This window comes from Nyctereutes procyonoides, unplaced genomic scaffold, assembly GCF_905146905.1.
Source record: "Nyctereutes procyonoides isolate TBG_1078 unplaced genomic scaffold, NYPRO_anot_genome, whole genome shotgun sequence".
NCBI classification, from domain to species: Eukaryota; Metazoa; Chordata; class Mammalia; order Carnivora; family Canidae; genus Nyctereutes; species Nyctereutes procyonoides.
Genome location: NW_026575120.1, coordinates 26749427 through 26769024, shown reverse-complemented (window position 1 = coordinate 26769024; position 19598 = coordinate 26749427). Strand labels below are relative to the sequence as shown.

At 62.3% G+C, this 19598-nt stretch overlaps 1 protein-coding gene across 1 annotated transcript in view; it reads left to right on the top strand.

Annotated features, from left to right (window-relative positions):
• Nucleotides 1-19351, top strand: part of LOC129515722 (SCO-spondin-like) — a 56687-nt gene extending 37336 nt beyond the window's left edge. The window contains exons 63-104 of the mRNA XM_055334760.1: nt 392-444; nt 597-803; nt 937-1107; nt 1212-1291; nt 2275-2444; nt 2948-2994; nt 3110-3301; nt 3392-3562; nt 3840-4040; nt 4381-4477; nt 4583-4782; nt 5151-5317; nt 6342-6502; nt 6685-6908; nt 7064-7105; nt 7276-7431; nt 7951-8160; nt 8313-8480; nt 9184-9315; nt 9417-9663; nt 9925-10077; nt 10162-10208; nt 10397-10741; nt 11111-11278; nt 11856-11986; nt 12446-12570; nt 12791-12837; nt 13135-13413; nt 13742-13900; nt 14070-14186; nt 14636-14774; nt 14914-15116; nt 15261-15388; nt 15485-15627; nt 15737-15783; nt 16574-16791; nt 17116-17211; nt 17373-17433; nt 17519-17620; nt 17729-17859; nt 18501-18651; nt 19220-19351. Of these exons, the coding sequence (XP_055190735.1) occupies nt 392-444; nt 597-803; nt 937-1107; nt 1212-1291; nt 2275-2444; nt 2948-2994; nt 3110-3301; nt 3392-3562; nt 3840-4040; nt 4381-4477; nt 4583-4782; nt 5151-5317; nt 6342-6502; nt 6685-6908; nt 7064-7105; nt 7276-7431; nt 7951-8160; nt 8313-8480; nt 9184-9315; nt 9417-9663; nt 9925-10077; nt 10162-10208; nt 10397-10741; nt 11111-11278; nt 11856-11986; nt 12446-12570; nt 12791-12837; nt 13135-13413; nt 13742-13900; nt 14070-14186; nt 14636-14774; nt 14914-15116; nt 15261-15388; nt 15485-15627; nt 15737-15783; nt 16574-16791; nt 17116-17211; nt 17373-17433; nt 17519-17620; nt 17729-17859; nt 18501-18651; nt 19220-19242 (6109 nt within the window). The 3' untranslated portion in view covers nt 19243-19351. The remainder of the gene's footprint in view (nt 1-391; nt 445-596; nt 804-936; nt 1108-1211; nt 1292-2274; nt 2445-2947; nt 2995-3109; nt 3302-3391; nt 3563-3839; nt 4041-4380; nt 4478-4582; nt 4783-5150; nt 5318-6341; nt 6503-6684; nt 6909-7063; nt 7106-7275; nt 7432-7950; nt 8161-8312; nt 8481-9183; nt 9316-9416; nt 9664-9924; nt 10078-10161; nt 10209-10396; nt 10742-11110; nt 11279-11855; nt 11987-12445; nt 12571-12790; nt 12838-13134; nt 13414-13741; nt 13901-14069; nt 14187-14635; nt 14775-14913; nt 15117-15260; nt 15389-15484; nt 15628-15736; nt 15784-16573; nt 16792-17115; nt 17212-17372; nt 17434-17518; nt 17621-17728; nt 17860-18500; nt 18652-19219) is intronic.
• The last annotated feature ends 247 nt before the right edge of the window (nt 19352-19598 follow it).

Here is a 19598-nt window from a genome sequence, read left to right as displayed (position 1 = left end):
CTGGTGTTCTCACACATCAGGAGACTAGAAATCAAGGCTCGAAGTGTCAGCAGGGTGGTTCCTCCTCAGGGCTGCGAGGCAGAGTCTGCTCCAGGCCTTTCTCTTGTGTGGCTGCTGGTGATCCTTGGGGTTCTGGGCTGTAGCTGCATCCCTGCAATGTGCCTCCACGTGGCCACCTTCTTGTGTCTCCATGTCGTTCCTCTCTGTGCCGGGTCCATGTTTCCCTTTGTATAAGGACACCAGTCATATTGGACCAGGGCCACCCTGACACCCTCACTGTGACTTGATCACCTCTGTAAAGACCTTGCCTCCAAATAAGGTCACATCCTGAATCCTGAGTGTTCAGGCTTCAGCCTGTGACAGCACCCTGACCTCTGCTGCTTTCTTCTAGCTCCTGTGTTTCTGGGCTTATCACCAACTGCACTTCCTGGCCCTGTGAGGAGGGTGAGAAGGGGGCCCCATACCTGCCTCCCTACCAGGGGAGGAAAGCACCTGGGCAGAGCAGGGGGGAAGGGAGGAGGGTGCTCTGCCCAGGCCAGAACCTCTGGCCTGTGCTCACTCCATCCTCGCTCTGCCTTTCCCTCCTGTGTACCCAGGTCAGCCCCTGTGGTCACCCTGGACCCCATGGAGCGAGTGCTCTGCCTCCTGTGGCCCTGCCCGACGCCACCGGCACCGCTTCTGCACCAGGCCCCCCACCATGGAACTGACCCTCAAGGCGCTGCTATCTCCACCAAACCTGCCTACACCTCTGTGCCCAGGCCCCGACGCTGAGGAGGAGCCCTGCCTCCTGCCAGGGTGTGACCGTGAGTCCTCCGGTGCCCAAGACAGTGCATTCCACAGTCCATGGATGCCCGCTGCCTTGCCCCAGCTGGCCCCCAGCCCCTGCAAGACCCGCTGCCCCCTACAACTGCTTCCTTTCCTTTGCCGTCACACCAGGAGCTGGGGGCTGGGGTCCTTGGGGGCCCTGGTCCAGCTGTAGCCGGAGCTGTGGGGGAGGCCTGCGGAGCCGGATGCGAACCTGTGACCAGCCCCCTCCCCAGGGCCTGGGGGATTTTTGCGAGGGGCCTCAGGCCCAGGGAGAGGCCTGCCAGGCTCTGCCGTGCCCAGGTACCTGCCAGGAGCGAGGGGACAGGGGTCAAGGAGCACGACAGAGAGACAGGCCAGAGAGGGCCATGCACACAGCTCTCAGCCCATCCTGTCCCCTTCACCAGTGACCAACTGCACCACCATTCAGGGGGCAGAGTACAGCCCCTGTGGCCCTGCCTGTCCTCGCTCCTGTGACGACCTCGTGGTGAGTCTGGCTCCCTCAGAATGAATGCCCTCCAGTGGCCCTGAGGGTCACTTTGCAGGAGGGCAGGGTATGGCTTTGGGTCACGACCCCTTTGGGCCTGGGGCAGCATAGCACTTGTAGGGAGGGGTGGGGTAGTGCCACCCCGGGCTGGCTTCCCTTTGTTCTGGAGTGAGCTTCACCCAGCAATCTTGCGTTCATCACATCAAGCCTTTCTGAATATAAAGACTGTATTACAAAAATAGCATAAACACGTGCGAAGGGGGGAATGAGCCCATGATGTCATCTGAACACTACGAGCATTTCGGTGTGTGGATCATGACTCTGAAAGTACATGTGTGTGCACGCATGTATGCATCCATGCCCTGGTGGGTGTGACTTCGCAGAACACCTGCCCAGGATGCTGGAGAGGGACAGAGGCAAGATACAAGGGGCCCCTGAGCACAGAGCCTACAGTGCGGGGAGGAAGCTGACCTGGATCGGGGATGCTCAAGGGATGGTGCCCTGAGGTCTGCTGCAGGGGTCTAAGAGGGGTCAGGGTGAGCAAGGAGGAAGAAGGGCTGATGCCTGGCTCCTGGCTCCCCCAGGGGACCCCAGCGCCTTCCCAGGTGACCCCCTGCCCAAGCCAGCTTTCTGTTGCCCTGCTTCCTACGTTCCAGGGAGGTCAGGGAGATGCCTTGGTTCCCAGGCACTGACCAGGTCCCCCATCGAACCTTCCACAGGGTTCACATTTGGAGGACACCCTCCCTACCCCCTTACCCTCGCCCAGGGCAGACCTTCTCAGGCTCTTGTCTCCTCTCCCCACTCCTCCCCTAGGGAGGGGACGAGCAGATACTGTATTTGGACAGAATGACTGTGAGCTACCTCCTCCTTCACTTCATCATTCCCATGGGGCTCTGCGCTGACTCCCCAGTGCACCCCTCCCTGCCCCCTCGGCCCGGTTTTCTGCTCACCCGAGCCCTCCCTTGCTGCCTCCCCACCCCCAGCACTGCGAGTGGCACTGCCAGCCAGGCTGCTACTGCCCTCCAGGCCAGGTGCTGAGTGCCGATGGGGCCTTCTGCGTGCAGCGCAGCCACTGTGGCTGCTTGGACCTGCTGAGCGGGGAGCGGCACCAGCCAGGGGCTCGGCTGCCCAGGCCCGATGGCTGCAACTACTGGTGAGCAGAAAGAGGTGCCAGGGTGAGGGCAGGGGGCACCTGAGCTCTCCTGAGTCTCAGCCAATGCAGGTTAGATTCCCATGATCCCTGAGAAGATGAAGGCAGGGACTCTCACCCCTGTCTAATAGGTGGGGAAACTGAGGCTCTCTGGGAGACATGGCAGGCTGGGGCTGAGTGTGTGCTTAGAGGGGATGGAGGGGTGATAAGCATGGTGTTTCTGCTCACCGTCTGGCCCCAGCCAGCAGCAGACTACCTATGGTCATCCCCCAGTAGGACACACCAGCCAGCGACCAGCAGGGAGCCACAGGACACCTAAAGGCCCCTGAATAGGACAGGGAGCAGGGTCTGGAGGCCCAGGAGAATGGAGAGGTGGCATCTGATCCCCTGAAGGGGAGGAGGGGGTATAGGGGGAAGGAAATAGGCAGGTTAGGAGGGGTGCATGTGGAGGGCACGGGCAGGGCTGAGACGCTGCCCTCCTTCCTGTGTCTACATGCCGTGCCTAGCACCTGCTCAGAGGGGAAGCTGAACTGCACAGACCTGCCTTGCCCAGGTATGTATGTCCCAGCTCAGAGGAGGTGAGGAAAAGTGGCCAGCATCACTGAGAGGGCTGGGACCAGGGAGGAGATGCCTGTGCCCCAGTGCCCTTCCACCACTGTCCCCTGCAGTGCCTGGTGGCTGGTGTCCATGGTCGGAGTGGACAGCGTGCTCCCAGCCCTGCAGGGGCCAGACGAGGACTCGCTCCAGGGTCTGCACCTGCCCCACTCCTCAGCACGGGGGGACCCCATGCCCCGGGAAAGCAGGGGAGGCAGGGGCCCAGCATCAGAAGGAGGCCTGCCCCAGGTCCCCCGACTGCCCAGGTGAGATGCCCCCACTAGTCTGCTCAAATCTCAATAGGCCAGGCACCTCCCAGGCCTCCTAGGGCAGATGGTTCTGTCTTCCTGGCACAGTGGATGGAGCCTGGAGCCCCTGGGGACTGTGGTCTCCCTGTGACCCATGCCTGGGGCAGTCCCATCGGAGCCGGGCATGTGTCTGGCCCCCAACCCCAGAGGGAGGCAGGCCCTGCCCTGGGAGCTACAGGCAGAGTCGCCCTTGCCAGGACAATGCCACACAATGCACAGGTGAGGGTTTCTGCAGAGATCTGGGAGGGTCCCCTTATAAGGCTAGGGAGACACTGCCTCTGACCTTTGACCCCAGCATACACTGGCGTGTCACTTTCTTTGAGGAACAGCCCTTAGATCACTCACTCCGTAATCCTGGGGCAGGGTGGAAGGTCAGAGCAGGTGGGTGGCGGGGGTAGGAGTGGGGGGTCGTGGCAGGAGGGCTTGTCACCTGTGTGCTGGGATCCTTTAGGATGGGCACCTGCTCATCACCCTCTCTGCTTCCCTCCTGCCACAGACTGCGGGGGTGGCCAGGCTCTTCTCCCCTGCGGGTGGCCCTGTCCCCGCTCCTGCCAGGACCTGTCTCCTGGGAGTGTGTGCCAGCCGGGTTTGACGGGTTGCCAGCCTAGCTGTGGGTGCCCCCCTGGCCAGCTGTCCCAGGATGGCATTTGTGTGTCTCCTGCCCACTGCCGCTGCCAGTACCAGCCTGGAACCATGGGTCAGTGCTTCCCTTTGCCCTCTCCCAGTGACCCCCAAGCACAGCAGTGCCCTCCTGCCCGGCCTCTACCCCTCTGCCCCCCACGGGCCCAGCCTGGAGCTATAGGATGGGAACGGGCCACCTGTCCTCTCCAACGCTCCTGGAGTTAGTCTCCCATGCATCCCACAGCATTCCTGGCCTGCTCCGGGTTGGGGCTTCCATCTCCCAGGCCTGGAATCTGGGGCATCACAGGGTGAAGGCTGATAGGGAGGGAGGAAAAGGCAGTGGGGCAGGAGGAGGGATTCAGGGTTGGGGAACAAACTGAGCTATCTGGAGTCCCCCACCCTACTCATGCCTTCAGGGATTCCTGAGAACCAGAGCCGGTCAGCGGGGCCTGGGCTCAGCTCCTGGGAGAGCCTGGAGCCCGGAGAGGTGGTAACTGGGCTCTGTGACAACTGGTGAGCTGAGAGAAGCAGGGAGGGACTGGGCTGCAGAGCCGGGCAAGAGGGCTCTTGGGGGAGCGGCCAGGGTCCTGCTTCTCAAGCCCCCTCCCTTGTCCCCAGCACCTGTGTGGAGGGCATCCTGCGCTGCCAGGAGGTGCCTGGCTGCCCTGGCCCTGGTGTGTGGAGTTCTTGGGGCCCCTGGGAAGACTGCAGTGTTTCGTGTGGAGGTGGGGAGCAGCTTCGCTCCCGGAGATGTGCCCGGCCCCCCTGCCCTGGGCTGGCCCGCCAGAGCCGCACCTGCCACACCCAGGTCTGCAGAGGTGAGTCCCAGCCCAAGGGTCACCCTGGACGCTCCAACTTAGGTTGGATTCCCCTGTTGGCCTTTGACACGGACACACAGGTGTCTTTGCCTTCCTCATCCCATCTACCCAGCCCTGTATGCTGCCCTTTCGGGCCGGTGATGGACAAGTGGAGGAGGGAGTAGCCAGATTCAGGGAGGGGAGTGTGTGGGAGGGTGTGACATGGACCCCGAGGGGCATAACCCAGGGAGGGGACTGCTGACCCAACTGCGGAGCCCCGGGAGCGTGGGCACTGGGGTGAGTAAGCAGGTCCCAGTGGGGTGGGTGGAGAAGTGGCCATCTAGGGCTGCGCAGGGCAGCGCTGGGCACTGATGCAAAGATTACCCCAGAGGCAGGCTGCCCAGCTGGACGTCTGTACCGGGAGTGCCAGCCCAGTGAGGGGTGTCCCTTCTCCTGCACCCACATCACGTGGCAGGTGGGCTGTTTCTCCACTGGCTGCGAGGAGGGCTGCCACTGCCCCGTGGGCACCTTCCAGCACCGCCTGTCCTGTGTCCAGGTCAGAACCCACTCAGCCAGGAGCCCAAGGCCCCTCCCTCCCCTCCCCTGCCTTTCCTCCCTCTCCCCTGCAGCTGCTCACCCCCACAGACCCTGTGTGACCCCAGGCTGGCATTCAGCTCCCAGAGCAGACGCTGGGGCGACACTGCCTCAGGATGTCGCTGGTTCCCTGGAATGGGGACCTTGCTCTTCAGCAGCAGCTCTCCCTGGCTCCCAACTCCAGGTGGAGCTGTCCATGACTGACGGGCGGCCAGGTGCCCCCTCTGGCTCCTCGATGCCCAGCAGCTGGCAGTCGGGCTCCCCACGCCATTCAGGCCACAGCAGGGAACCGTGGGTCCTCACTGCCCCCCTCTCCCTGCCACATCCCTGTGGGGAGGCATATCCCTCCCTTTACTCTGGCTGGCCCCAGACTCCTTGTCTTCCGCTGTGGGGTCCAGACCGCAGACAGGTGCCAACAGTGCTCTGCTGAGCTCTACAGATGCATGGGGATTTCTTTCCCTGTCTTTAATCCTACTCTTGAAGCCAGTGCCTGGTGGCTGCCCCCAGCCAGAGTTCCAGAATGCCATGCCCAGAAGGGCCCAAGCAGCCACCTGGTCCCATCTGCTTGACTTCGAGCTGATGACACTGGGTGAGCTGCAGAGAAGAAAAGGGAACACCGAGTCACGCACACAGACAGTTACTGGTGAAGCTAGGAGCCAGGTGTCTGTTTCCCGGCTGCTCCATGTTCCCTCCAAGTGCCACCCTGTGAGGGCCTCTGCTGACCCTGCCTGGGTCCCATGCAGGAAATCCACTGGCCATTCGGGTCAAGCTCGTAGGCCACTAGTCCCTCATGTTCATTCCCCTGACTCAGGGAAACAGTCCCACTTGCTCCAGGGAATACTCTTCTGGGGCCCAAGCCCCTCCCTGCTGCCACCAAGGAGCCACCAGGAGCCTTCCTCCCCAACCCCTTGGAGGCAATGCACAGGTGCAGAGATCTGGAACCTGGTCTGTGTGATTGCACCTCCTCCTCTGCTCCCACCCACCAGGAGTGCCCCTGTGTGCTGCCAGCCTCACTGTTGCAGGAGCTGGGAGCTGCGGGTGCTGACCCTGGGGCTCGTCCACCCATTCTGGGAGAGGATGGTGGGGCCCTTGGGCCTGGGGATGAGTTGGGCTCAGGCCAGAGCCTTCGTACAGACTGCAGTAACTGGTGAGGGGATGGTGAGAGTGGGGGAGGTTTGGAATGGGGGGTGGGCGTTGGCTGCTCCGCCCCTGCCCGGCCTGACTACCAGCTCCATCTCTTCACTGTCCAGGGGGCAGAGACCCTTGCCCACACCCCTTCCTCTCAGAGTCTGTCCTGCGCAGCCCCTCAACCCCGTGCCCTTTCCGCAGCTCCTGTGTGCATGGGAAGCTGTCTTGCTCCATGGGGGACTGCTCCAAGGCTGCTGATGGCTTCAGTCCCTGGGGGCTGTGGGGCCCATGCTCCCGCTCTTGTGGTGGGCTGGGCACCCGAACCCGCAGCCGCCAATGTATGCAGCCCTCCCTGGCTCCAGGCAGCCTGGGTTGCAGTGGGCCCCGCCAGGACCTCAAATACTGCCTCAGCCCCGACTGCCCAGGTGAGGGAATTGGGAAGTGCAAGTCTGGCTGTGTTTGGGGCCTTAGGGTCCACAGGAGACCCACCTGAGGGAAGGGCTGAATCAGATAGCAGTGGTTTGGTCCTGGTGTACTGCACACTCAGAAGCATCCTGAACAGGGCTTTTCTTTGGCACAGGGGCTGGAGGGTTCACAGTGGAGCCAGTAACAAACATTCCAGGTAGCCCAGACTCCTTGGGTCCCAACCCCTGACTGCCTCTACCCTTCCCATGTGGCCTCTCTTTGGGAAGAACACGCCCAGGACCTCCTCCCTTCCCGGCCCTGCTTCCTGGGAGTTCAGGAGCCCAGGGTTGACTCAGCAGGAAATGCCTCTCCCCCTTCTCCCTGCAGGTGGCTGGGGCCCGTGGTCTCCATGGTCCCCCTGCTCTCATACCTGCACAGACCCCACGCACCCTGCTTGGCGCAGCCGCACTCGCCTCTGCCTGGCAAACTGCACTGGGGGTGACGCTTCACAGGAGCGCCCTTGCAACCTGCCCTCCTGCACAGGTGTGCCTCCAGTCTTGACCTCTGACCTGATCCATGTCTGAACCACGGCCATCCCCTCTAACCCCATCATCCTCCTTCCAACAGCTCACTCTGACCCCAACCCACGTCCAACCTCCAAAACCCTTTAAGCAAATACTGAGTTCTGAGCACAATATCTAATCATGAATCCTTGCATGACTCTGGGCCCCGGGGTGCTCTGTGCAGCCCTGGCAGCTGCTGGGGAGCCTAGCAAACACCAGCACATTCTCCCTTATGTGTGTCCTCAACACTCACCCAATTTCCCACCCAGATCCCTCAGCATCCCTGTGAGTCTGGGACCTCTGCCCCTTGTGAGAGTGGGGACACTGAGGCCTAGTTACCAAAGTCCCACAACAGCCAGTATTAGACCCTCAACACAAACCCAAAGGTCTGGATGAGGTCACGGCTGGCCCAGCAGATGAGGAGGGCCGCACCCAGGCTGAGGTCGAGGAGTCAGGGCTGGCTCCAGCTCAGCTTTGTTCCTCCTGCCCTGGCCCGCAGAGCCATCCCCGTGCCCCAGCCCTGGCTGTGTGGCCGGGAACTGTTCCTGGACTGCCTGGGCCCCGTGGGAACCTTGCTCTCGAAGCTGCGGGGTAGGCCAGCAGCGCCGACTACGGGCATACCGTCCCCCGGGGCCTGGTGGTCACTGGTGCCCGGACATCCTGACTGCTTACCAGGAGCGTCGTTTCTGCAACCTGCGGGCCTGCCCAGGTGAGAAGGACTGGTGAGGACCAGAGCATGCCCTTCCCTGGCATCACGTGCCCCTGTGGCACTTCCAGGACCCTGCCCAGGGCTCCTGGTCTATGGAGGGGCCCCCCTGCCTGAGCTAGATCCCTCATGAGGCCCTTCTCTTTTCCACGCAGTGCCTGGAGGCTGGTCACGCTGGAGTTCCTGGTCCTGGTGTGACCGGAGCTGTGGGGGGGGCCGGTCCCTGAGGAGCCGCAGCTGTTCAAGCCCCCCACCCAAGAACGGGGGTGCCCCCTGTGTTGGGGAGAGGCACCAGTCTCGGCTCTGCAACCCCTTGCCCTGTGGTATGGCAGTGGGGATACCACATCCCAGTGGCCTTTGCCCTCGGCACAGGTCTTCCCATGCCCCTCATAATTTAATTTCCATGATGCCTTGTGGCAGAGACCTTCACCAGCCAGCTGAGGAAACTGAGGCCCACAGGGGTAGATGGCGGGGTCTGGCACTGGGTGGGGGGGACTCGCTCAGGTAGGGGGTGCCCTCCATGGACCAGGCGCAGTGTTGCTTGGAACCACCCAGCAGGTCAAGGCTTTTGGAGGATTTGAGGGTTCCAGTCCTGAGTGCAGCTGCACCTGGGGTGTGGACAGAGTCAGACATGCTCCTCCCACCTTCTGCTCCAGTTATTGGTCCTTCTGAGCTCTGGGGGCCCCAGGGACCCTGGTTACTCTTGTATGGCCTCCAGGTGAATACAGAGGAGCCAGGTAGGTGAGCATGTTGGCTTCACAAATTCAGTCCAGGTCAACAACATGTATTGGGTGCCAGGCTAGGTGCTGGGATCCCCCGGGTAGGTGAGAGGAACTCCCTGGCACTCAAAACGTCCCAATCCCGGGGGTCTCCCCAAGGCCCCTTGTATCTGTGGGCACCAACGTGGGGTGAAAGGTGGGAGTATAGCTTCACAGAGGTAAGAGTGGTTCCCGGGCAGGCAGGTGGAGTGTTTCTGAGCCCCGGTGCCCAGAGCCCTCTTGACTCTGGTCTTCCCCATCTGCCCAGAGGAGGGCTGCCCAGCAGGCATGAACATGGTCAGCTGTGCTGACCGCTGCCCCCGCCACTGCTCAGACCTCCAGGAGGGGATCGTGTGTCAGGATGGCCAGGCCTGCCAGCCGGGTTGCCGCTGCTCTGAGGGTAGGAGCTGCCCTGGCCCCATGGCATGTCACAGCGGCTCAGTGGGAAGGCAGGTGGGAGCTGGGTGCCAGCACAGCTCTGGAGGGCCGCCTCCCCCGCAGGCTTCCTGGAGCAGGACAGTGGCTGCGTGCCAATTGAGCACTGCGAGTGTACAGATGCCCAGGGCCATAGCTGGGCCCCGGGCAGCCGGCACCAGGAGGCCTGCAACACCTGCACCTGCCAGGCTGGGCGGCTCTCCTGCATGGCTCAACCCTGCCCACCACCTGCCCACTGTGCCTGGAGCCGCTGGTCAGCCTGGAGTCCCTGCAGCCGCTCATGTGGGCCCGAGGGGCAGCAGAGCCGCTTCCGGTATGGGGCTGGGCCAGGCTGGCATCCCCTCCCCAACCCTGGTCTGCTGCTGCCCGGACTCAGTCTCCCTCTCTGATATGGAGGTCCTGGATCCTGCCCCCACCCCGTGGCATACCCTCTGTGTCCTGGCCCCAACTTTTGTCCCTGGTCATCCTTGCTTTCTTTAGCCACCCCAGGTTTGCCCATCAGGTGTCTCACCAGGAGGTGAGTGAAGAGGGACCCTGGGTGTCTCTCACCTTCTCTGCCCCGGGCCCCACCCAGGTCCTCCACCTCGGGCTCATGGGCCCCGGAGTGTCGGGAGGAGCAGTCCCAGAGCCAGCCCTGCCCTCAGCCCCCATGCCCACCCCTGTGCCTGCATGGTGGCCGCCTCCACACGCTGGGGGACAGCTGGTTGCAGGGCGAGTGCCAGCAGTGGTAAGCTGGGGCAGAGGCGGGGAGGGGTGGTCCATACTGTCCTGCCATATGGCAGCATCCCTGAGTCCAGGCTCCTCCTCTCAGCTCCTGCACCCCGGAGGGCATCATCTGTGAAGACATCGAGTGTGCAGGTCTGGGGTTTCGTACCAGTCCCACCTCCCCTCGCCCTCCTAGCTTCATGCTGGCCATTTGCTTGCGTTGTGTTTCTTATTTCCCTCCCAGCCCTATTTATAGCTGCCACCCCCTGTACGGACCTCGCACAGCCCTCGGGGCCTTTGCTCCCTCTAGTTTCTCTAACCTCATCTGTGCCCTCCTACAGTCCCTGGGGCCTGGACGCGGTGGTCCCCCTGGTCTGAATGCTCTGTCTCCTGTGGAGGTGGAAACCAGCTTCGCACCCGGGGCTGCATGGCCTCGGGCCTTGGCTACAGCAGAGCCCCCTGCCTGGGCCCTGGCACCCAGACCCAGCGCTGTGGACAGCAGCCTTGCCTGGGGCTGCTGGAGTCCTGCTCCTGGGGCCCCTGGGGGCCCTGTTCCCGCAGCTGTGGCCCAGGCCTGGCCTCCCGCTCTGGGTCCTGCCCCTGCCCACTGGCTGAAGTCGACTCTACCTGCAATGGCACCTTCCTCCACCTGGACACGCAGGCCTGCTACCCAGGACCCTGCCTGGGTGAGTGTGCATGGGGTAGCCAAGCCCCATCACCTGTTTCCTGCCTCGGGAAAACTCAGGGAGTAATGTGATTTCCCAAACCCCAGATTCTACCCCCCAAATGTATATCTATCCCCCTGATATTTTGTCTAGTTTCTTTTCTCTTGTCACCATCTCCTCCCTTGAGCCCTTTGGGCTGTGCCCCTCACTGCTGGGTGGTGGGGACCTTGCTGCTGGGTGATGGGGAGCACAGGGGATCAGGACTTGTCTGAGCTCCCTTTTGCTCTTGCCCTGTGCAGGGTGTTGGCTGGGGTTGGGAGAAGAGGGGACGGATGGGAGGGAACAGAGGCTGGAGGAGCCAGGCTGGCATCCCCCCACCTTGGTCCCCAGAGGAGTGCGTGTGGAGCAGCTGGAGCAGCTGGACACCATGCTCGTGCCAGGTGCCCGTCCAGCAGCGCTACCGGCACCAGGGTCCAGCGCCCGGAGGGGCCGGGGAGAGGCCTCCCTGCACACGACTAGACGGCCACTTCCGGCCTTGCCCAGTCAGCAACTGCTCTGGTGAGGCGCCGGGGGCAAGAAGCTAGACAACTGAGCCCTGGCAGGGCCTCCCAGCTCCTCTCCGAGCAAACATGCATGCCCCTAGGCCCTTGGAGCAGGTGCCCTTGCCTGCACTGACCCCTGCCCTCAGCAGCCCAGTTACTCTCCTGCCTCACCCTCAACTGCTGTCACCCTCAGCTGCTCCTTCCCCTCCCAGCTCTGCTGTGATTTCCCCACTTTGTAGCTGCTGGCTGTGTCCACGTGTGGTGACGCCCAGGCACAGAAGGTCTTGCCCACCCCCTGTGGTAGCCACCTTCTCGTCTTCCATCTGCCAAGCCCAGGAGCGCCTGCCAGGCCCCTAGTTTCCCGAGGCCCCATCCTCCCTCTATGCAAGCTATGTGGCTCTCCAAGGCCCAACCCTCACAACCCTTCCTAGAGGCACCCACAGCAACACTAGTCAGTCCTTACCGGCCGCATGGGGACAGGTTTACAAGGAGACCCTAAGGGGCCTTGATGGGATCCTGTACTGTGTGCTTTGGGCTCAGGGGGGTGGAGGGTGTCTCTAGGCTGTCCCCAACCAGCCTCTGGTCCCCCACAGAGGACAGCTGCCCGCCTCCCTTTGAGTTCCAGGCGTGTGGCTCCCCCTGTACCGGGCTCTGTGCCACATACCTGAGCCATGGGCTCTGCCAAAACCTGCCGCCCTGCCAGCCCGGCTGCTACTGCCCTGAGGTGAGGGGTGGGACTGGGGGGGATGTGCCCCAAGAGAAGGGGGTCTCTGTCCCACTCCTGCACTTCCTCCCCTCTGTGATGCTTTTGTGACACCCCTCCCCACGACGCCTTTTAAGAGTCCCTGGCGATCCCTGGGTGGCACAGAGGTTTAGCTCCTGCCTTTGGCCCAGGGTGTGATCCTGGAGACCTGAGATCAAATCCCACGTCGGGCTCCCAGTGCATGGAGCCTGCTTCTCCCTCTGCCTGTGTCTCTGCCTCTCTCTCTCTCTCTCTCTGACTATCATAAATAAATAAAAATTAAAAAAAAAAAGAGTCCCTGGCGTTTGGCCTCTTGCCCATGTGCCCATCCATTTGCTTAGTAAATCATCACATGCACCTGCTGTGAGCAGACACGGTACTGGCACTAGGTTACAGAGGTGGCTGCCACACAGCCCTGTGCCTGTGTCCCCTTCTGCTCAGGGGCTGCTGGAACAGGCTGGGGGCTGCATTCCCCCAGAGCAGTGTAGCTGCCTACACATCACAGGAGAAGGAGCCAGAGTCACCCTGGCTCCCGGGGACCGCCTGCAGCTGGGCTGCAAAGAGTGGTGAGTGATGAGGGTGGGGAGGTAGCATCAGAGGACTGGGGCCAGGGAATGGGGAGTGGGGAGGCCCCACAGGGAAATCCCCCAGGCCCCGGGCCCAAACCCAACCTCATCCTGCTCCAAATGAGCCCAGAGCTCAGGTCACCCCTATGTGAGCCCTCCAACCACTGCTCTGGGCCGAGTCTTGGCCCCCCAGTCCTACCGTGACCACCCCCTCCCACAGTGAATGCCAGCGCGGAGAGCTGCAGTGCACCAGCCAGGGCTGTCAAGGTAACTCTGGACTTGAGAGACCAGCTGTCCTCATTTGCCCAGGATCGGGGGGGGGGGTGGGGTGTGGAGTTGGGGGGTGGGGGAGTTCTTGGATCTGGAACTCTTAGTGCTGGCACCTGACAGTCCCAGACACACCAGGCCAGCTGGTCACCCCACTGTGGCTCCCCCATACCTCCTACAGCCTTTCCTGTTTCCAACCCTTCCTGGTCATAACTAGAGCTCCTCCTTCCCATCCACTGGCGTCTGTGGTCTGGGGGAGGGTCACTGGGAAGGATGCCCACTCACTGCCCTTCCTAGGTCTTCTGCCTCTGAGTGAATGGTCTGAGTGGTCACCCTGTGGGCCCTGCCTGCCCCGTGGTGTGCTGGCTCCTGCCTCCAGGACTGCTCTGGAGGAGCACTGGTCTCAGCACCCAGCTGGCCTCTCCCCCACCTTGGCCCCCTTGCTGGCTTCGGAGCAGCACCGTCATCGCCTCTGTTTGGACCCTGAGACACGGAGGCCGTGGGCTGGGGACCCAGACCTCTGCACTGTACCACTCAGCCAGCAACGCCTCTGCCCGGACCCTACGGCCTGCCATGGTAATGAGGAGGGCAGAGATCAACAGGGCAGGAAGGAGCCTGAAATGAGAGTGGTGGGGGACCTCCCCAGGGGGCTGGGCCATGCTGTTTATTTCAGTAGCCAGGCAGTTAGCAGGCCTGCTAAGCCTCCTGCTTGCCTCCAGGGCCTGCTGGATTTCCCGCTGGGTGGGGCAGCAGCAGGGAGCATCCATGCAGCCGCTGAAAAGAGGAGGAAGGGTGCTTGAGGGGCTCAGGGCATGTCTTAGTGTCTGTAGGGCTGGAGTAGAAGGTAGAAGCCAGAGGCAGAGGGGATGGGGGCCTGGGTACTGACTCCATCTTATTTCCCCAGACTTATGCCAGTGGAGTCCTTGGGGGCCCTGGAGCCCCTGCCAGGTGCCCTGCAGTGGGGGTTTCCGGCTACGCTGGAGGGAGGCAGGGGGGCCCCCCGGAGGGGTCTGCCGAGAGCCATGGGCTCAGACTGAGAGCTGCAACGTGGGGCCCTGCCCAGGTAACCCCATCATGGCACCTGGAGGAGGAGTGGGGACAGCAGCATACAAACTGGCACCCGAGGGGGATATTGCCTCTGCTCCTGGAGGCGCACAGAGGAGCGCAGGGTGCTGTCGTGGGGGCACAACAGAGTTGGCTCCCAATGCAGACTCCTACTTTCTGGTCCTCAGGGGAGAGCTGCAAAGCCCGAGACACTGTGCCCACCCCTGACTGTGCCAACCAGTGCCCTCGAAGCTGTGCTGACCTCTGGGACCGCGTGCAGTGTCTGCAGGGACCATGCCACCCAGGTCCCTGGGAACCCTAGGGCCTCTGACTGGGGCATCCTATTCTGCTGCCTCTTGCTCCCAGAGAGCATGTGACCTGCGGGCAGGGGGTGTGCTGCTGTACTGGATCGTGGGTTACAGGGCAGCAAAGCGGATCCTTGAGTCACTTTCAGCAACCGAGTAGGGCTCCTGCATAGAGCGAGCCTTAGCCAAGGTGGACTGTGTCCGTGAGGGTGCTCTCAGCAACTTCAAGGGTTCCTGAGGTGGTGTCCACACAGAGGGGGCTAGCATGACCCCTTCCTGTGCCCCAGCAGTGGGAACAGTGTGGGGACCGGATCAAGTGGGGACTGGGGGACTGGGGGCGGGAAGGGTACTCCAGTGTCAGCTTGAGGCTCTGGACTCTGTCTGGCTGCCAGAAGGATCCACTGTGGGTGCCTGCCCTGAATCTTGCTTGTCCCCTCCCCCACCCTCAGGCTGCCGCTGCCCCCCTGGCCAACTGATACAGGATGGGCACTGCGTGCCCATCGCCTCATGCCGCTGTGGCCTCCCCAGCCCCAACGCCTCATGGGTGGTAGCCCCAGCCGAGGTGGTACAGCTGGACTGCAAAAACTGGTATGGCTGCCCACTGGTGGCTAAGGGGAGGGTTGCGGAGCTCTGGTTGGGTGGGCTCGGGGCAGGTCAGGGTAATGGGCATTACAGGGATGCAAGGGCTCTCTTCACCCTGACTCATGCCCTCGACCCCTGTCTACAGCACCTGTATCAACGGGTCCCTGATGTGCCCACCCCATGAGTGCCCCATCCTTGGGCCTTGGTCTGCCTGGAGCAACTGCTCTGCTCTGTGTGGTGGGGGCACTATGATGCGGCACCGGAGCTGCAAGGAGGCTCCTGTGGGGGTACCCTGCCAGGCCCAGGACACAGAGCAGCGGCAGGGATGTAACCTGCAGCCCTGCCCTGGTGAGCACCTGGGGTGCCGTGTGCCTGCCCTTCCCTCTGGCGCCACTGAGCTCAGGCCCATGTCCCAGCTGGAGTTCGCCAGCGCAGGTGGTGGGGCCTGGGCAGCGCCTTCACTGGTATTCTACCTCACTGTGTGCCCCCCAGAGTGCCTACCCAGCCAGGTGCTCAGGGCCTGCGCCACTTCGTGCCCATACCTCTGCTCGCATCTGCAGCCCGGTGCCAACTGTGTGCAGGAGCCCTGCCAGCTTGGCTGTGGCTGCCCCGGAGAGCAGGTATGTTAAGGTGCCATGTCCTGACTCCCGTGTGTGTGTGGGGGGGGGTGCAGAGAAGTGGTGATCTGAGTATAACTGGAGCCTATACCACCCCAGCTGCTGCACAATGGCACGTGTGTGCCCCCTGCTGCATGCCCCTGCACCCAGAGCTCTCTGCTGTGGGGCCTCACCTTGACCCCTGAAGAGCAGTCCAGGGAGCTTCCCCCAGGGACTGTGCTCACCTGGAACTGTACCCGCTGGTGAGGGCTGGGGGGCTAGGGGTAGGGAGGGTGTGGAGCATGGTTGTTGAGGACAGGGGTGGGGAGCAGGGCCTGGGATGCCTCCGAACACGTGCTTCTCTCTTCCCAGTATCTGCCAACAGGGAGCCTTCCGCTGCTCTCTAGCCGACTGTCATGGTGAGCTGTGGCTGTCTGGGCCCCTGCCGGTCCTTCCAAAGCCAGGGTGGGGTTGGCCCTGGTGTGGGTGAGGGTCCTGCCTGCCCTTGGCAATGCTATCTCTTTCAAGAAGCCCCTTCCCAGCTCTGTCCACACTGGTGTTGGGGGCATTCCTGCGTGCGTACTGAGCAGGGCTGTGAGCGAAGCAGGAGGTGGAGGGTTCTTTCCCCACAGAGGAGAAAGCCAAGTCTGAGAGGGAGAGCTAAAATAGGACCCTCATCTGGCAGTCCCCAGGAGGGTTGTGTCTGCCCTGCACTGTTTTGCCCCCATCTGATCAAAGTCAACAGACCTTTGCTGAGGCCTCAGACATGCCCAGCCCTGGTGCTCTGGGCTCTGTGCAGATTCAGAGACACACAGGTATGGTGAGCCCCGAGCACCCCAGCCTGGCTGCTGAGGGCAGACTCACCCACTAGAACAGAGATAAGAGATGGTTCTGGCCCACTGACAAGCAGACTACACCCACAGGATGGGAAATCATTGCCACAAATGGAGAGGTCAAAGTGGACAGGCCTGGTCAGGGGAGGCTTCTTGGAGAAGGCAAGACTCGAGTTAGGCCCCACTAGCATTTGGGAAGGTAGATAAGAGCAGAGGGGTGTGCTTGGAGGCCTAGAAGTCCAGAGGCTGCTGGAGCCGAATGGGCAGCTCTGGGAGGGAGGAGGGAGTCTAGAGGTGCCTAGCGTGGGAGTGGGGAGAGCCAAGGCTGCACCCAGGGCTGACCCGAGTGGTGGTGGTGGGGCGTCTTCCCTGGCAGAGTGTCCCTCTGGAGAAATGTGGCAGCAGGTGGCCCCCGGGGAACTGGGGTCCTGTGAGCGGACGTGCCAGGAGCCCAACGCCACGGAGACTCTGGGCAACTGCAGTGCGGGGCAGGCCCCAGGCTGTGTGTGCCAGCACGGGCTCTTGCGCAGCCAGGCAGGCCTCTGTGTGCCCACAGACCACTGCGAGTGCTGGCGCCATGGGCATCCCCACCCGGTGAGACACCACAGCCCCTCTGTGCCACCCAGCCGTCCCCAACCCAGGCCTCCCTCCATCAGGCCTCCCTCTGATCCACGGGCTCCTCCCCCTATGCCAGGGCCTGCCCCAGTGGGCAGCTTGGTCATCAGCTATCACACTGGGACAGTCTCTGGGCTCTACTGGCCCACCTCCCTCCTGAAGTCCTGTTGTTGACTTCAGCCTCTGGCCACTGTCCTGACTAGATCCCCAGGCTGGTTTCAGGGATGGTAGTAGTGTAGAAAAGTTGAACAAGCAGAATGATGGAGATCAAGATGGAGAAGAGGCTGTCTCCTATCTCCCCAGCCTGGATCCGAATGGCAGGAGGCCTGTGAAAGCTGCCGCTGCCTCCATGGGAGGAGTGTCTGCACCCAGCGCTGCCCCCCCCTCACCTGTGCCCAGGTACCCACCAGCAGCCCTGCTGCCCTCTCAGAGAACCAGGAACTCCCTAGGTTCCTTCCTGAGTCCCTTCCCAGAAGCTGGTCTTAGGGCCTCCAGCAGGCAGTGTTGGGCATTGGGGCTGCTGTCCTCCTGAGTGGACTGGGGGGCCACTCCCTCTGCAGGACGAGGTGACCATGCAGGAGCCAGGGAGCTGCTGTCCCACTTGCCGCCAAGTGACTCTGGGTATGCAGGGGACCTGGGGTACTTCCTGCCATGCCTTTGCCTGCTCTGGGCCCTTCCCCTAAACTGGCCCCTATGCCCACCCTAGGAGGCCTGCCTTCCCCGGTGCTGCCTACCATGGGGATTAGCAAAGTGGAGACCCCCAGTGCTGCACCATGGCACCTGACCACCCTTGCCCCAGCCGCCACAGGTACTCCTCAGGTCCACACACTGTCCCCTCCACCTGGAGTCCCCTCAGGGGGGGCCTTCTTTCTCTGCCCTGCCCCCACCTCCTGCACTCACCTGCTCCTCCCCACAGAGGAGCAGTCAGCTTCCTGCCGGCATCTCACAGAGCTGCGCAACCTCACCAAAGGCCCCTGCTACCTAGACCAGGTGGAAGTGAGCTACTGTGGTGGGTACTGCCCATCCAGCACCAACGTCATGCCTGAGGTGAGCGAGGGGGCTGCTGTGCACCCCCAAGGGCCTACCACTTCGAGCCTAGACCTGAGCAAAGCCCAGGGGAGGTGAGGGACGAGGTTGATCTCAAGGGAAGATAAGCCAGGGGTGAAATTTTCCCGTGTGGTGACTTCCACCTACTGCTTGGCTCCGTGCCCCTCAGCAGGGCTTGGGCTCAAGAGCTTACTGCAGGCCTCCACCCCTGCCGGGGAGGGGGTGGGGGGCGACGGGGACGGACAGACAGGGGGGCAGGGACGGACTGCTTCTGGTGTGGGCCTACCAGGATATCAACAGGAAGGGCATGAAGGAGCTAAATCAGGCTCTGAAATCACAGCCTATCAGGTAGTGAAGAAAAGCTCGGGACATAGCATTGTCCTGGACATTCCTGGCAAGGCATCGTGAGCATGTCCCAGAGGATGGTCAGACTGCTGCCCTGCACTTGTTCTCCTGGGACCCAGAGGGTGCAACCCTGCTCCTCCCCCTCCCCCACGGGTTGGCCCAGCTGGACAGGGAGTGTCAGAGTCTGGCTTTCCCTCCACTGGGAAAGGCCCTGGGGTGGGGTGCGGGGAGACAGGTGGTTGGGGCCCACTGCTTGGCTCCGTCCAGCTGTCCAGCTCAGCGGAACCCTCCCGCAGGAGCCGTACCTGCAGAGCCATTGCGGCTGCTGCAGCTACAGCCTAGACCCCGAGAGCCCCGTGCGCATCCTGAATCTACGCTGTCCCGGTGGCCGCACGGAACCGGTGGTGCTGCCGGCCATCCGCAGCTGCCAGTGCAGCGCCTGCCTCGGTGGGTCTGGGGGGGCGCTGGTGGGGGAATTCCAGGGTGGAGTGGGGACAGGGGCAGGCCTTCCCAAAGGCACCCATTTCCCAACTCACAGGCCCCCATGGGATTCTTCCTTCCTGACCCCTTCCGACCTGCTCCTTCTGCTTCTCGGCTCTGTTGTTGAGTTCTCCTCCAATAGACACAAGCTTGGGGGTTTGAAGTCCATCAGAGCTGTTGATCCATCAAACCAGCCCATCTTTCCTTCCTTGCTGAGCACCCGTGACCTTAGCCTTACCACCAGGCCGACAATGCCCACAGGCTCCTTGGGAGGGCTGAGGGAGAGCACAGGTGTGAAGCGCCTGCCAGGTTCCTGCTTATCCTTAGGTCCCCGAGGCCACACTGTGGCAGGGGAAAGAAACAGGTGCAGGGGTGCTGATACCTAGCCTGGGTAGGGCACAGGGCAAGAGCTGGCCTTTCTCTGGGCTTCTTCCTCTCCTGCCAGTTTGCTCCACCACCCTCCCTCCAGCTGCATCCCTCCCCAGCCTGACCACTGCCTCTTTGCTAGTGCCTCTCCCCCTCATTTATCCTCCAGGAGGTGATTTCTCAAAGCACTGATGGCTCAGCTGCATGAGGCTGCCTTGCCCCACTGATGCAATCACCAGGCTCAGAGACACTGTCCCTTTCCTCCCCGGCTGACCAATCTGCTTCATGCCCTGGTACCAGCATATCCCAAATAAAGTGACATTCGCAGCAAGCCTGTGTGCAGAGTCTGCTTCTGGGGACCAGAGGGGGAAGGGGGGCAGAATGGGTCTGAGCCCTGCACAAGGACTGTCTCCAGGAGGCTTCTGTGAATCTGCCATGCTGGTGAACTTGGGTGAGTCACTTCCCATGTATATGCCTGTTTCCACATCAGCAGGTTGCATATAAAGTCTGAAGCTCTCTGGTGCATGGCTTCTGCTAGCCAGTTCTGC